The 16,550-nt window shown below is 39.2% G+C and overlaps 1 protein-coding gene across 1 annotated transcript in view; it reads left to right on the top strand.

Moving 5' to 3' along the window:
- The first annotated feature begins 942 nt into the window (after window positions 1-942).
- The window catches only part of LOC140244438 (mitogen-activated protein kinase kinase kinase kinase 4-like), an 80,824-nt gene continuing 65,216 nt past the window's right edge, over window positions 943-16,550 (top strand). The window contains exons 1-3 of the mRNA XM_072324078.1: window positions 943-1,061; window positions 1,693-1,706; window positions 11,000-11,016. Of these exons, the coding sequence (XP_072180179.1) occupies window positions 943-1,061; window positions 1,693-1,706; window positions 11,000-11,016 (150 nt within the window). The remainder of the gene's footprint in view (window positions 1,062-1,692; window positions 1,707-10,999; window positions 11,017-16,550) is intronic.

Raw genomic sequence — 16,550 nt, 5'->3', positions numbered from 1 at the left:
CACGAGTTACTGAAAGGGGTATATATGCAAGGCTCTGTGATCACCCCCAGAAAGCTCCTGTATCCATCACCAGGGCAGGGGGGTTCATCATCTATCCTGCCTGTCTCTTCCCCTGACACCCCCCTCAATTCCCCCCCCCCCCCATCTCCAATCATACAGGGGCTCTCTTTCTCCCCCTCTCTCCCCATGCTCATGAGTAATCAGCTGTGATAAAACCCTCATCAATCATTCAGATTCTCTCCCAAACGATGGCCACGACGGGGTCTGGAACACATCCACGCAAACAAGTTGACGGACTAACCGACTAACGGGATGCGAAGAGGCTGACAGATGGAACATACATGCATGTACCTGTGGATAATGAGTGTTAGGGGAAGGGGGAGATAAGTGCAGCATACCTGTAAATAGACATTAAGGGGGGAGGGGGGCATGTTATTTAACTGAGGTTGATTGTAATTGAAATGATATGATTTAAAGAGCTTTCTACGTAATACTGTCAAACTGCAGTATAATACATGGGGGAAAATAGTCGGGATAAAAAGAGATGTACATTTACATTTTGACAGATATATTTAGGCCGATACAGACAAAGAGACGGACAGTAAAGATTGAAGGGCAGAGAGAAAGAGAGAGAGAATAACTGAAAAAACAGAAATTTCTGCATGCATGAAACTTTTGCGAATTTCGCAAGGAGCCAGGACTTGCGAAAGTAATATACCTGTGAAAGTGTTTTTCTACAAGATACAATGAATACCAGTGGTGATTTGAGAATGTTTCATGTCGCAAAACAGGCCATCAGCTCCAACTCGTGGAAGTTTCATGATGCAAATGTTTCTGGTTTTTCGATTTCCAAGTGAGATTTTCAGAATATTTTTGGACCCACCCTAACTACGGTGATAAATGTAGAAAGGCGGTGATATGCCCAGTAAGTTTGCATGTAACATGCTAGCCTGTGAGATTGAGGGTCGGCTGGGGAAAGTTCGAAAGATCGGAGGTGACTGGCGAGGAAAGACGCAGTCCTCTGAAGGAGGCTCCGATTTCTGTCAACTTGGAGGTGACAGGTGAGGCGAGGTGGGGGGGGGGGGTGAGGGAACATGGAGAGGACAGGCAAGTTGTAGACTGATCCCATAGAGGTAATCAGATGCTCCTAATTTAGAAGAGTGGGTAATCAGCCGTCTCTCTTCGTTAGCACCCCCAAGGACAGCTCCACCGCAGAAGGGGATCCCACCTAGCCATCCGGCCGTGGTGACATCGCCATGGCGATCATCATGAGTAACATGAATAATGCTAATGTGGAAAGAGAGATTCTCCAACACAGAATCACACGCAAGATCTGGCAGTCTATGTGACCGCATTGCATAATTATTGGCTGTCTAGATGTATTCTTCTAGTTGCCAAGGTGAATGTACAGTATATAGCTGGGCAATGGATCACTCTAGATACGTGTACAGTAGTCCTTTGTAAGCAGAGCTTGTGAGCACTTTGTGTCTCACTTTGTCGTCATACTTTGCTTTGTACCATGAAAGCACTGCTTTGTACCATGGAAGCATTGCTTCGTACCATGGAAACAATGACTTGTACCATGAAAGCATTGCTTTGTACCATGGAAGCGTTGCTTTGTACCATGGATGCTTGTACCATGGACACATTTTGGTGTCTTTTTCTCGGTTGTATGTTTTCCTCCGTCACTAGAAACTTTGGTGCAGGTAATCTCCTGCACTTGTTTAATCACAGTGGTCGAGAATATTTTTGTATATGAATACCTTACATAATATAGGGATGGTTCAACTTCAGTTCAACTTGCGAAATTTGACAATAATTTCACACACGGCAAAATATGTTACGTTAACGGAATAGACACATTGAAATTCTTCTCCACTTCCAAGAATCACTCGAAAGATCTTTCCGTAGTCCCCCCAGCATGAATACACATGTGTCTTTTCTCTCAATATTGACTCACAGCATGAAAACACTTCTGATTCTATTGAAAGTTATTGTGAACTTTGATCTCCCCATACTTTACATGTACTGTAAATGTGATATAGTTCGCAGGGTTTTTATAGTGAATTTCCCAAGTCGGGAATATTCACGAATTTAACAATGGGTGAAATATCAACTCTGATCTCAACAAGAATGTGACATGCAAGCATTCATTTCTTCTTGCATTACTGTACTCAATTATCGTGAATTCAATCACTCACAAAATCATTATGTACAAATCCATGAAAAATTAGACTCACTATTGGCATACAGTACTGTATACGCCATATATTTTGCGAGTCTAAATTTTCGTGAATCGGGAATTCCCGAGATTTCGCGAGTGGTTAAATTCGCGATCGTGGAGCCCTGTACTAAACGGAGAAGTGTACATGCGTACGTCACATTCACATCGGGATCAGAGTCAATATTTTTGTGTGTCTGTAATTTTGCGTGTCTGTAATTTCGCGAATAGCACCTGACTCGCGAAATTCGTGAAAATAAAAACCTCGCGAAATATTCGGCGTATACAGTACTTGTTTGCAAGAGCATGTCACACCAAGTGTCATACTCAGCTGTGCAATTGCTTTCATAATTAATGGCCTGAGTGAAAGGGTGTTTAATTACCATGAAAACAGAAGTGTGGTGTATAAGGAGATTCATAATGCCTTGATGGTTATGTGTTCTGTACAATGTGCCACACCCCCCTCCAACAAACCCGTTTCCCCAGCACTGGTGTGTGAGAAGTACCGGCCAGAGCAGGAAACTCGACGGGGCCCATTGTGGTTGTGAGATCGGACGTGTGTTTATCTGGCAGGTAATGTTACAGTGTCCCCGAACCCAACTGCGACTGGCAGCATCATTTAGAAAGTGTTAGTTCCTGTACGATCTATGTGCCACGATGAGATCAAAGCAGACAAAGAACAAAACAAAACAAAATCAACAAGTGGGAAGGAAGGAAATGCATGCAGATTAGACTAACAATCTGTGCAAACATATTGGAATATGATTTTACGTTTAAAGGGATGGTACAGTTTCGGTTGAGATGTGGCTGGAGGTTTCCAATGTTCTTTTTATGATGATTTTTTTTTTAGATAATGAGAAACCGCATATGAAATAGAAAGAGCATACAGTTCTAATGGGAATTCAAAGCTTATTTGATGAAAATCAATGGTTTTGAAATGGCTGAGATATCCAAAGCAAAACAAAGCAATCCTAATAAAAGGTGGGACCTACCTTCCACCTTTTATTAGGATTGCCTTGTTTTACTTTGTTTTGGGATACGTCTCAGCAATTCCTAAACAGCTTTACATCAAATAAAGTTTGAATTCCTGTTTACAATAGAATTGTATGCCTTTCAACATTTCTTGAAGTGGTTTCTAAGTATCTTGCAAAAAGTCAAAAGCTGAATTCTTACCTCAACCAATATTACACTATCCCTTTGAAGTGGAAATGGCCGAGATATCCAGAACAAAGCAATCATAATAAAAGATGGGACCTACCTTCCCCTTTTTATTAGGATCGCCTTGTTTTACTTTGTCTTTGGATACATCTCAGCAAAAAAGTCAAAAGCTGAATTCTCACCTCCACCAATATCAACCATCCCTTTGAAGTGAAAATCCACTCTGTGCTTAGCAGAATAAGAGAAGTCTGAAGGTGTCATTAAAATCAAGTGTAACCTGAGAAAGTGATGGAATTTCAAAGTCTCACATGTTTTCACATGATGGTGATACCAGTCACAACTATTTATACAAATGTCATGTGGTGATGAGGTAATTGCCTCACTATTCTGTTTACTTTGTCCATAGAATTATCAAATTATGTTTTTGGTTTGTTATCAGAAACCTCTTCCCAAAACTCATTCACTGCTTTCCTTATGACATAGTACTATCAAATTATGCTCTCAATGTAAATAGTGAACTTACCGTATTTAATTAAAAAAGAAAAGGAATTTAATAAAAGTTTGTTTGCAGGTCTGTCTGAGGATTGCAAAGTGATAATATTATCAGCTCATTCAATTTACAGATATATGTGCCTATGTGCTACCATTATCACTGATTTTTTTTTTTTTAAACAAGTGAAACTTTAATATTCTAGAGCTTTTACACTATTAATGAAACATGTATTGATGCATTCTGTTGATTTTACTGTATTTGTTTGAATCCACCTACATTGTAAACATGTAGTGATGTATCGCTTAAACTTTTTCGTTTGAAGCAAGCTATGTGTGTGCTGGTGGGTAGTTCTGTCATTCTCTACCTAGTGGTATATGATTTGCAAAACTTCACACCGATGAAAATGAGTGAGCTAACGTTGAGTGTTGCTTCTGTGGCTTTCACACAAATTAAAACTCAGATATTTTCTCTTTAAGTTCCCCTCCAATTAAGGGAAATGACTCCTAATTATCCAAAAAGAAGAGCATGCCAGAGAAAATCGAATTACATACCCGGGAAATGATTAGAATGGGAAATACATTGTAGTGTTTTCAAATGTGACAGTTATTTGTGGATGTGTGGTGGATTCTGACAAATTACAATTCAAAGATCCAATGTCGATCTTAAAGTCATGTCCATGTGTTCAAGCACTCCTGCATAGTACATTCGCTGTTTGCAGTCTCAACATCAAAGCATCACTGGACTAATATTGTTGCGATGCATCAAGTGTTTTTATTGAAGAATGGTGTTTTTCTACTACCTTGGTGACCTCAGTCAACCTCACATTTCTAAATACTTCAAGAGCAGAGGAACACTGCAGAGGTTTGCATATGCTCTTATCTTTCATGAGCATTGAAGAACAAAAGATTAATGCAAGTCTGGTGATCAGCTACAATGCAGTTTGAGTCTGCCGATCCTTTCATATCAAACCATATCTTATATTTTCATGTATACCTATTTCACATCTTGCAACCTCTCTCCAATATTTGTCTAGAGATCACTTTCAATAAGCCTATATTTGTGCTTCTCATGATTCTGCCACTACATATTTAATACCACTCATTCTTTTTTGTTTGTTTTTAATGCAAACTTTGTAAACCAATGATGAAAGTGGAAATAAATAAAATGAAGTGAAGTGAGATATCAACAGCAGAGAAAAACTACTTCTTACTTGATCATACAAGTGGGAAAAGTAATATTCTTAGTGTCAAGCCTGTTTTCCCACAATTCCATATGAATAAATAATTTTCATCTTAACATACTAACTGGGGAAAATGTAGATACCAAGAGATTTGTTATTGTTATCGTTTCTTTTTGTCATCTAGCATTACCCCACAATCTGTTGATCAGTTTACAGATTACAAACACAAACAGTGCCAAGAAATCATATATGAAAAGGAGACCGCTTTTGCTCAGTTGTATAACTCGGAGGGGCCATCGAACTTGCTGTCTGTGGAAAAAGTTCATTCAGAGGTCACTATCCTTTTCTGCTGGACTGTAGTGTAGTTGGGTACAAACAAAGATGATGTTCACTGAATATTTCTTTTTCTGTGGTTAATGATACCAGTGATATGAAACCAGTGTCACTTTTCTACTCTGGTGGTGGATGTTGTAAGCGTGTCTCAGAGAAAGGAGTAATGGCTATTGATTTCTGAGCAGATGCGTGGGATAGGCCTACACTTCCATTGTAGGATTTAATTACATTGTACACGAAATGAGTTACATTGTACTAACATAGTCGCAAACTTTGAGTATCATTTGCAGCAAATGTTGTACTTTGTTTAACTCTTTGCGTGCTTTAAATGCTGATTGGCACAGAAAACCCCATAGCATTGTACACACTGTCCAAAGTCCCTGGCACAGAAAGCGTTTAAGAGGGTTTCAAAGGTGAGTTGTGAGCATGGATGGCATTGTGGCGTGATGGTGGAAAACGAAAGTTGTGGACTGAGGAGCCAAGTGCGGGGAGTCTGGTGACAAACCGGTGTGTAGCCGCAAAGTTTGGGGTCAGGCAGGAGGCAAACGGCGGAGGCAGTGAACTCGAACAGATAGATATCAACTGTTTACATGTGTGTTGCTTGATGTCCGTTTAATAACCTTTGAAGTCAGGTGTAGAGGCGAGAGTATACTCTCTTCTCCTTCTGACCCCGCCCGCACTGGGTGGTGTTTAAAGGGGAACTACCCTGAAAGTAGGTTCTACTCTGAAAGTAGGTTCAAATTTAAGCAATCACCTTTGATACTTTTTTAAAATCTCCTTAGAAATAAGTCACAGCATGTTGTTCCTATAAGCTCTTGTCCCTGTTTTATCAAAAGATATAATCGATTTCAATTTTCCTTAACACGCAGGCCACCATGGACTTATGGTAGAAATTAACTTTATAATCAATTTTAACTCTTCATAAAACAGGCCCTTGGTCTAATTTTTGAGACAAGTTCAATTTAACTTCATCTGTGAAACACTGAAAATCTGTATATTAGGCATCAAGTAATTAGAGTCATAAGTTATAATCTGATGTGCGCTTGAAGGGTTAGCACAGTGTTCTTCCTACGCTTTGGTGACTCGAAGATACCGGAAACAAAGATATTTACTGCACATTTCAGGTCCTCACTGCTAGGTCTTCAACAGAGTTTTTCGTAGGCAGTCCCATATTCGTGGCTGACCATCTGCAAATAAGATTCTCGTGGAAGTCGTAGGCTGTCGAATGCAGGCTGTCGAATGTAGACTGTAATACCTCCGCTGATGAGTCAGTGATATTTCCTGGAAAGTTTGCTGGTGGGGGGGGGGGGGGGGGGGAAAGGGAAGCAGCTGATGATGGGGGGATTTATTATGACGGATGAGTTATAGGCCTGCAATTCTGTAGACAGTTGCACTGTATTATTCACTGTCTGCTATTGTTCTGCCACACCGAACGGCAGTTTATCACTTGCATTCAGGTAAACTGTTAGAATTAAGATCAAGTTATTAGATATGAGTCTATCTGTCTTTGTACTCAATGAGCCTTTAAAGGACAAGTTCACCTTCATTAACATAAGGATTGAGAGAATGCAGCAATATTAGTAGAACACATCACTGAAAGTTTGAGGAAAATTGGACAATCGATGCAAAAGTTATGAATTTTTAAAATTTTCATAGTGGAACTGCTGGATGAGGAGACTACTACAGCCTGTGATGTCATATGCGTACAACAGTATAAAGAAAATATGAAGAAAATTCAACATATTTTCACTTTTTTTGCATAATAAAAGAGTACTTGACTTGCCTCTTTCTAAAGGCAGGGGGAATAATATTACCCATAACATACGTCGGTAACTAATCAAGGGAATGTGTACTTTTTTTCAAAAGATGAAATTTTGTGAAATTCTCTTTATATTTTCCTTATATTGTTGTACGCATGTGACAACACACACTGCAGTAGTCTTCTCATCCAGCGGTTACTGCACAAAAACTTCAAAAATTCATAACTTTTGAATGGATTGTCCGATTTCCCTCAAATTTTCAATGATGTGTTCTACTAATATTGCTACATTCTCTCAATCCTTATGTTTATGAAGGTGAACTTGTCCTTTAAGTGTTTGCTTTACATATTCTTTACTTCTAATCATTAACACTTGAGGTGAAAACCTTGTCACTCAGTATTCAGGAGTCATCTCTAATTGTTTATATCGATTCTTCCCTAACCCTAACCCTAACCCTAACTCTAACCCTCTATTGTAATAGATACATGTAATAGAAAATGAGGAATAATGAAGATAATTAGATTGCGCTCGTTTATCTGTCATTGTTGCCTGTGTGAGAAGACTCCAAAAGTGATTATCTACAGGGATGTAACTTCCTCCAGCTGTGGAAAGACTACAAGGCGAACTTGAGTGGAACCGGAAGTAGGCCTGCTGGACTAAGCTGATACCAAATAGTTGTACCCCTTAGGGGAGCAGCTAGTTCTAGCTGTATACAACATATACCTAATCCTTACTCACTGATGTCCTGTGCCGTATGATTCTGTCCGTGTGTGTGTGTGTCTGTCTGTTTCTGTGTGATTAGTAGGTTTTTGGTGTGTAATAAATCCATTTTATTCTGACATGTCAAAACAACAAGCATGCTGTGTAACCTTGTACATGTGCATTTGAACTTTTGGTCTAGTGAGTTGCATGAAGAGTTTCATAAATTCTACATTATCAGGTATCTAGGAAGTGATATATTAGATTATGGAAAAAAATTCTAATTGATCACAATTTTACAATAAATCATACTAGGAATATATACTTTCCTTCTGAGCCATTTTTAAAAACCTATAGTAACATCCACGGTGTGTAAAAATTGAACACTGGTCGATAATCTGGAAGAAAGCATCCAACAGACTGGAAGTAAGACTAGGCCAGCTGTGGCTTGTATTGTCTTGTGTCCAGACTATCATGACCATTTCTGTGTTGTCATAAAACCATTGACCTCTGTTATAAACCCCCAGGTCTGTCTCCACTGTCCTATTCCATGGTCTGGATGACTAGTGAGTCACCCCTCCCCCTTCCATTATGGCTTCAGCACTTTAAAGTTCTTGTACAAATTTGGGGACTGTTGCTTTCCCTTATAAGAGAGATACATGAAGACAAAAGGGAGAGAAAAAAAATTAGACCCATTAATGCAAATCTTCAGGGAATCCCACAGACTTCTAATATTGTGTGCTGGTTGCAGATTTGTGTTTTTTTTTTTTTAAGAAAAAAAAGAAAAAAATAGCTGTTCTGACCAAAATTGTGTAGTTGTTCACTGAGAACACAAACATACCATTAAAACATGAACAAGATATAACTGCCTGTCCTATGTAAGAATACTGATTGGTGCTGGTAGTTTTCAGTGAGACATTGAAGCCAGCAAGTTTGTCAAGGGAAATCAAAAGGGATTTTTGCTATTCTACATGATACAGAATATGGATCTACAGGTTTATGTTGCCAGCCTTATGGAAAAAAAAAATGGACATGTTCTGATGAAGATTTCTCTTCTAGAGGCTGGAGAAAGAGTCTAATCTAGGAAAGCTATTTCACTGTGACAGTCATATTTCTCCTTAGCACAAAATCATAATACTTCTCGTGTTAAAAACAATAAAAGCGAATAAAAAACAGAACAAAATCAGGTTCTTGACTTTCACATGGATTCCTGTCAATGCTCAGCAAATCTATAGAGGTACTGTCTTCACTGTAGTACTAGACTGCAATCTTTATTCAAATTAGATGTTAAATGCAAGACTCTAATGACATTACGTTCAATGATTGAGGCACCCTCATGGAGCCCTGGTAAAGCTTTGACACCGGCAGATATTGCCAGCATCAACATATATTCCCCAACTGGTCTCAAGAGAATAATGGAGCACTATTGTTGTATTTGTTTTTAAAGTTTTACTCTGCTTGTGATTAGCGCCTTCGACTCGTCTCAGCATTGGGGCACTTTGTTAAATTTGTGACCAAATATGGCACAGTTCTGATATGATGTCAGGGTCGTATGATCATTGCAAAGCACCGACATACCCGTGCTTGGGTGGCAAAAATTAGAAACGACTTATATAACATAGTAAAGAGCATACGATTCTTATAGGAATTTTACTAAAAGTCTATTTGATGAAAATCATTTTTGAAATGGCTGAGATATTCAAAAACAGGGTAAAGGTGAGACCTACCTTTTATTAAGACCACTTTGTTTTGGGATATCTCAGCCATTACAAAAACGATTTTTGTCAAAACATTTAAATTCCTGTTAGAATCATATGCTCTTTAATATTTCATATAAAGTGGTTCCTAATTATCTCCCAAACAGTTAGGCATAACACCTGAATTCCCATCTCAACCAAAACTACATCATCCCTTTAAGAATTGAACGAGCGAAATAGAAGTCTGGTCTGGTATTTTGCGGCATCCACTTGGGGTCAGTGGAAGCCTTTCTTTGTCCAGGAGAGAAGACGGTACTGAGATTCCAGAAGGCTCCCTCTGTTTGATGGACCGAGCAGAAGACGCCACTGCCGTTGTTGATTCGATATTAGCGCAAATTTCCCACGCTGCACCATCTAGACAGTTGTAGAGCCAGAAAAACTTCGTGCTCTGGAGAAACGTTCTCTCTTTCTCTGTCTTGCTGTCAGGGGTTAAAGGGTGTGTACAGTTCTGGTCGAGGTGAGGATTTAGCCTTTAACGTTTTTGCGAGATATTCAGAAACCACTCTATGAGATGTCAAAGAGCATGCAATTCTGAGGAGTATCAAAAGTTTATTTGATGAAAATCGGTTTTGAAATGGTTGAGATATCCAAAAACAAGGTGAAACAAAGAGATCCTAATAAAAGGCGTGGCCTGTCACCTTTTATTATCATCACTTTTTTGGATATCTCGGCCATTTGAAAACCAATTTTCGTCAAATAAACGTTGAATCCTTCTTAAAATTACATGCTCTTTCATATTTCATAAGAGGTTTTTCATCATCTCACACAGGAATGTTCAAAACATGAATCCCCACCTCAACCAGTACTGTACAGCCAAAACATAGCTCCCTGAATGGCTCAAAAATTCATCTTCCACCATTTGGAATTTTCTTGCAGTACATCGAAAGGGTCTACCAAGGAACTTGTGTATGTAGCTGATTGGCAGGATAATGAGTTGTTTTGGGGGTATTTTGAGATAAAAATTGTAAAATAATATAAGTTGGTATACCCAACTTTAATTGGTGAAAAGCCCTCCCCTGTTCAGTCGTGGGTAGGTTGGCATACCATAACATAATATTACATGATGACTGATTGTGCTCCAGCACATTTAGTATTTCCCAGCAAGTTGCATGTGATTCATTCCAGCATAGAAGATCAAGGCCAAGCTGCTATTTGTGGATTGTTGATAATCAAGTATAAAACATGATGTAGCAACCACAATCGGATATGTTCCCAGATTGCTATACCCTCAGCATGTAATTTTGTTGCTGATACGCCGCATTTTCGTCGTTCCCAACTGAAATTGTGTTATCACAACATTCAGTCACACATTCCTTATGCATTACATATGTATCTATTTTATAGCAAATATCAACAGTTTCTGCAGGCATACATGGAAATTATGTTTTACCTTTGCAGGATGCACAGCAAAGAAGGTGAGACTCTTATACCTGACCAAGTCAAGGATATATTTCCTGGATATCACATTAATTCCTGAGAGCTAGCATGCCAGGATATTTAGTTTCCTGTATGAACAGAAAAAAAAATGAGAAAAACAAAACAAACGACATGAATTATCAAGGAGATTTTGTTGTTGTTTTTGCTGTTATGGTGGCAATGAGAGAAGGGAGGGTATAAAAACAGGAAGGCCTTTACAAAGTTGACTGAAAATGGAGTAGTTGATAAACAGGACTCTTCTAGCCAGAAAGATACATCTATAGCCAAGAAGATACAAATGGTAATGTGGGACCTATGTACGTTGGATTATAAAGGGCAAAAGTCACAGCTATACTGTCTTCAAGCAACAGGAAGGAAGTACTAGTATTCATTATTTCACTAATGCATTTGCATTATATGTTATTTGAGTAGTGTATAGGATGTTTGGGAGGGGGATGAAAGGGGAGGGATTCCCCCCCCCCCACCCTCCCTTGGGGGAAAGGTGTTAAAAATGGAAAGCAAGCACATTTTCAACATTTCCAGTGTGTACTTACTGCAATCTCAAGATTAATAAGACTGCACACCACAAGTGCAGTCTGCCTTTTACTACTTGTTGGGATGTATTAGAGTATTATTGTAAAAAGCATGAAAAAAAAAAAGCTGCAGGACATATTAACTAAAAACATACATAGCTATTCTTATGTAACAGTGTACGTGTATCTTCAGAATGTTTACATAAAATTTGAATGCATGTCTTAGAATATGAAGTTACCCTGTGTCTCCGATTCTTGACTGCAAAGGAGCAGTGTTCTGCAATGACAAAATTTACCGTGGAGCAAAACAAAAGGCCAGGTCACGACGACGTCACGCAGGCCAAGTGTACAGATTGTAAGCTGTTGCATGCGGTGCCTATCGCCTCAATTTGCAGGCATCTGACAGTTGGCGGGCAAGCGGTCGACGCAATCAATTTGCTGGAACGATAGGGCTCGATGCTGTCTCGTCCGACAGTCGTGATTAGCAGCTACGGACGGGGGGAAGTTGTTTTGACTTTAACCAGCTATGCTTCCTGCAAAGGGGGCCCCTCGAAGACTCAAGACACATACGTCGTTCTCCGTCTGTTGTTTTCTTGTTGCGCCGAACGGCATGCAGTATCCGGTGTGCGATTGTCACAGGTCTTCAGCAACCGATGTTTATGTCAGTCATCTTCACACAGTGAAGTAGAGTTTTAAGGCTTCGAACTATGCAGTCATGAGTACCGTCCCTCTCTCTCTCTTTCATAATGTCTTGGTTTTATCGTGGATATCATCTATGATCTACCTTTACCCCTTTAAATTGACCATTCCTTTAGATTATTCTTCATCGCCATGAAAAAATCAGTGAGATAGTGATGATTGGCAACTTTTCGGATATTACCACAGTCAACTCCCTCAGCAAAGTTAGCCATTATCAGTTTGTTGTACCATGTGACCTTTGGAATGGATGTCACCTGATTGTTTTGTGTTCTTCTGTAGAACATTTCGTCTGTTGAGAATGAGAAGGGCGCTAGGTTGTCCCGAACACTATGGGTTTAGAGGCAACTTAACGCCCTTATCATTCTCAACCGACGATTTGTTGTTTTTTTTAAGTATTTTATCAAAACAGGTATGCACTTTTGAATGAGATCGTGTGGTTCCTGTGGGAAGTTGAGCATCCTGTTTCAAACTGTAATCTTAGAAGCCATTGTACCTTTCTCAAGCTTTTCAGGCCATCATTCCTAAACGTGTCAGAGAGCTTGTTTGCAGTTTCATTTATGACCCCCAGAAATCAGGACTTGAATATATTGAAGTATTGATCTCGGGGCTAGTAGAGATATGCTTCGGGTTCTGTATTGATGTCCTGACCTGTTTTCAGGTGTTAAAAAACCCACCAGAAATTGATATTATGAATATTTTTCTGTGCCACTCATGAGAATCCTATGTCGCAAGTTGAGACTTAAAGGGATGGCATAGTTTTGGTTGAGATGGGGATTTTTATTTTGAAATCTGAATCCTTATCTCAACCAAAACTATACCATCCCCTCAAAAGACAATTTCCTGAGTGATTAAATTCACAGTGGAGAACTACAGTGACTGAATGAAAAATGAATATCATCCCTTTTCATGAAGCAAATGTAGATGTTAGAATGGATTGCACTGTGTTTTTTGGAGGCCATATTTGGTGTGTCATTAATATTGTGTTTATGAGTGGACTTACAAAATTTGTAAAAATAGAACTTCTTTGAAATATTTGATATACTTCATAAATAGTATATGATGCATTACAGTAACATTTAGATAAAGGATGTTGCTTTTACCCCACAGCATTGACAAGCAAACTTTTGATGTGTTTGTAAAGATATAAGAAAACCAGTCAAGGTCAGAAGTCAATATTCAGCAAGTGCAATCAAATATTTGTAGTAACCTAGTAGCCAGAGCCAAGAATAAGACCAATCACTTTATCCTCATATTAGCTCTGACTGTTTGATTGACACAAAGCAACATCATCTCTGTTGTAATCAGCTGCAGAACAGTAACTGCTTTGACGTCACACATGCCTCGGCATGAAAGGCCAAATGTGTTCCAGGCCGTTTGAGATCGTCTGAAAAAGGAAAGGATCATCCATCTTTTCCCAGGGGTTCAAAGAGTCCTCCGGGGGTTTAGGAAGGGCTGACAACAGTAACAGCTGATGTGTGGCGTCATCAGAGGAAATTTTGGCTAGGGTGTACACAAAACATGAACTGTTCACCTATATTGGACAGGCTGAATCCTCGTGACAGTTTATGGCCATCGCGTAAATCACAGAGCCCATGAAATCCGTACCTCGTATGTACGTATGTACGTCGGTTCATCGGTGTTGGATACAAGTAATTTGAGGCGCCCCTGGTTTCGGTTTCCAATTTGTGAATGTCGTATTGAAAGTAAACAAAACGAGACTGATGGAATGTGTTCGCCTTCGTCTCAAATCAGTGTGTACATCAGCAATAGGTCAGCCGTGTGAAAAAAGATTCATTTCACCCTTGTCCTATACAGATTTTCTGTCATTGATGTTTTATGTAGCCAGTCACATGCCTAAATTATTCTAATTGGCTAGGGCCCCATCCCACAGTCATTGACATTTGATGTAGTCTTAACTCCAGTCATTCTCATCGCTCATTTCGGCAGGATGTGCATGTAAGTCAAATAGACCAGTGTGCTGGTGTATCCAAATGTTATGTCACATAGTATGTGCAAGTTATTTATCCACAATGAAGCAACTCCAGGGGGGCATTTCATGAAGGAACTTGTGGGAGAAAATGTCCGACAAGTCAATTATATCCGACAAGTTTAGAGAAATCGGCCAATCAGAATAAAGAATTTCTCAAAACTTGTCGGATATAATTGACTTGTCAGATATTTTATCCACAAGTTCCTTCATGAAATGCCCCCCTGATCTTATCTAAGGCTTGCCCAACATGACAATAATAGAGATAAGCACAGTGAGTCCCAGATGTAGAAATGGGATGAGAAGAAACAGGTGAGGTGAAGAACTGGGGGGGGGGGTGTTTCATCAACGTTTGTCAGCGCTGACAACTTGAATAACCATAGTAACAGTCAGTGACCAGAGCCTCTCAGCCAATCAAAACCAAGGATTTTGCTGAAATTGGTCAGCGCCGACAGTTGTCGGCGCTGACAAGCGTTGATGAAACACCCCCCTGATTGTGCATTATATGTGGACTTGGGCTGATGGCATGTAATGTAAGATGAAAAATGCCCTTTCACTGCTCTGCTGTATCACATTGTCTGCAACGTCTGATTAGATGGAAAACAGTGGAACAATTCAATTGTATAAATAGCAAGAAACTATTTCAAGAGCATCTGAAGATGCAACTGTGATGTTTCACATCAGCTTTGACAGAAGAAAGGTTGGAAGGGCAAAGTGTATGTGTGTTTACACGAAATTGTGTGTGTATATAATATTCACTTTACCAGTGTGTTTCATAATCTTGTGGATGCTTTTATACACATTTGCATGTGTGTGTGTGTGTGTGTGTGTGTACAGATATACATGCGTATATGTGAAGGGGGGGGGGGATTCTAAAATCGGGATTCTGTTCTGCATATCGACTGTAAGAGGGTTTGCATTCAGAGACTATTAGCTATGTAGCCAGATATGTCTTAAAGCCAAATTACCCTCATGTAGAAGGTTAATAGTCCTGGGCATGCAGTAATACTCACCAGTGATTTCGAGTGCTGCGAGTTAGAAGACGCAGCACATGTAATCAGATTGTATGCCTTCAACTCTGCCTTTTTGCATATGAGCTAGCAGGAAAAATTAACATAGTGTGATTAGAACTGCCTGTACCAATCTCTTTCTCTAGATAAGAATCTATTTGTCCTTCTGGCATTGAAAATAATCATCTATATAACCTCACACTGTCTCTCTCCTATTATGTTTCACACACAGTAGCCCTGCATATACAGTTATCACTAAATGAGGGTATTATATGTGTTTGTATAACAATATCCTTGTTTGCATTGCTGTACAATTTCTGATATGAATCTCTAACTGACTAGTTTTATAGTCTTGTGTACAAACAGCAGGAGCGATGAAATAATAGTAGCACAACGTACTCTTGTGACTCCTGGAAGGTGCTGGGAGCCTCATAAGTATTTTCCAGATGAGGGTTCATATTGCCTTCTCAAAATTTGCTGGTATATTTTGATATTTTGTTTTGCTTTTATACAAGGATGAATTGACATTTTCCCAAGGTGATAATTTGACATATGAAATTGAAATGAAAATGATGTCATTACAGATAGAACAAAGAAGGGGGAAAAGGTTACCAAGAGTTGATGAAAAGGAACTTCTCAGGGCATTCATAAAAAGTATTAACGGTTATTATTCAGCAATAGTCATCAGTGTAATGACAAGATTCGCTATTTGGCATCCATAAAATGTTTGGCAATAAATCATCTAATGACTAACATTATAAAAATGACTCTTTGATTAGTCATCCTATCCTGCTGTTGATTTTCATGAATCTTGATTCTTTTGCCCAGCCGTTTTTGCATTTTTTTTTTCTTTTTAATTCAGGACACTCTAGATCTTCCTAATGTGTGTTTATGGTGAGGTCAGTTAGTTTGTTTAACAATCACACTTGACCGCTGATGCTCCAAGTTTATTGAACTCAAGTAATCATCACTAATGAAAAGTGTTATTTTCATTCGGGCATTGTTAGAATATCACAATGAAATTTGTCTCATGTATTGATGAGACAAATTTTGTGTCTCATGCAATATTCCTATACTGTTCCACTCCATGCTGTTGAAACTCACTTGAGGAACCATATTTGTTGATTGTACCAACCACACTGAACTAATCAAAACTATGGTCTTAAGTTTCTTGAAGAACCCCCCCCCCCCCCCCCTTCCCGTATGGTGGTACTTGTGACACCTGCAAGTGCATCTGAAGGTCTCATTTTTTGTGTGTTCAGAGTCAGTTCAGTGTTTGTTGAGTGTTAGTGGAGTGTGAATTG

This window comes from Diadema setosum, chromosome 21, assembly GCF_964275005.1.
Source record: "Diadema setosum chromosome 21, eeDiaSeto1, whole genome shotgun sequence".
Classification (NCBI taxonomy): domain Eukaryota; kingdom Metazoa; phylum Echinodermata; class Echinoidea; order Diadematoida; family Diadematidae; genus Diadema; species Diadema setosum.
The sequence above is the reverse complement of the archived record's forward strand: the minus strand, read 5'-3'. Positions and strand labels throughout refer to the sequence as shown.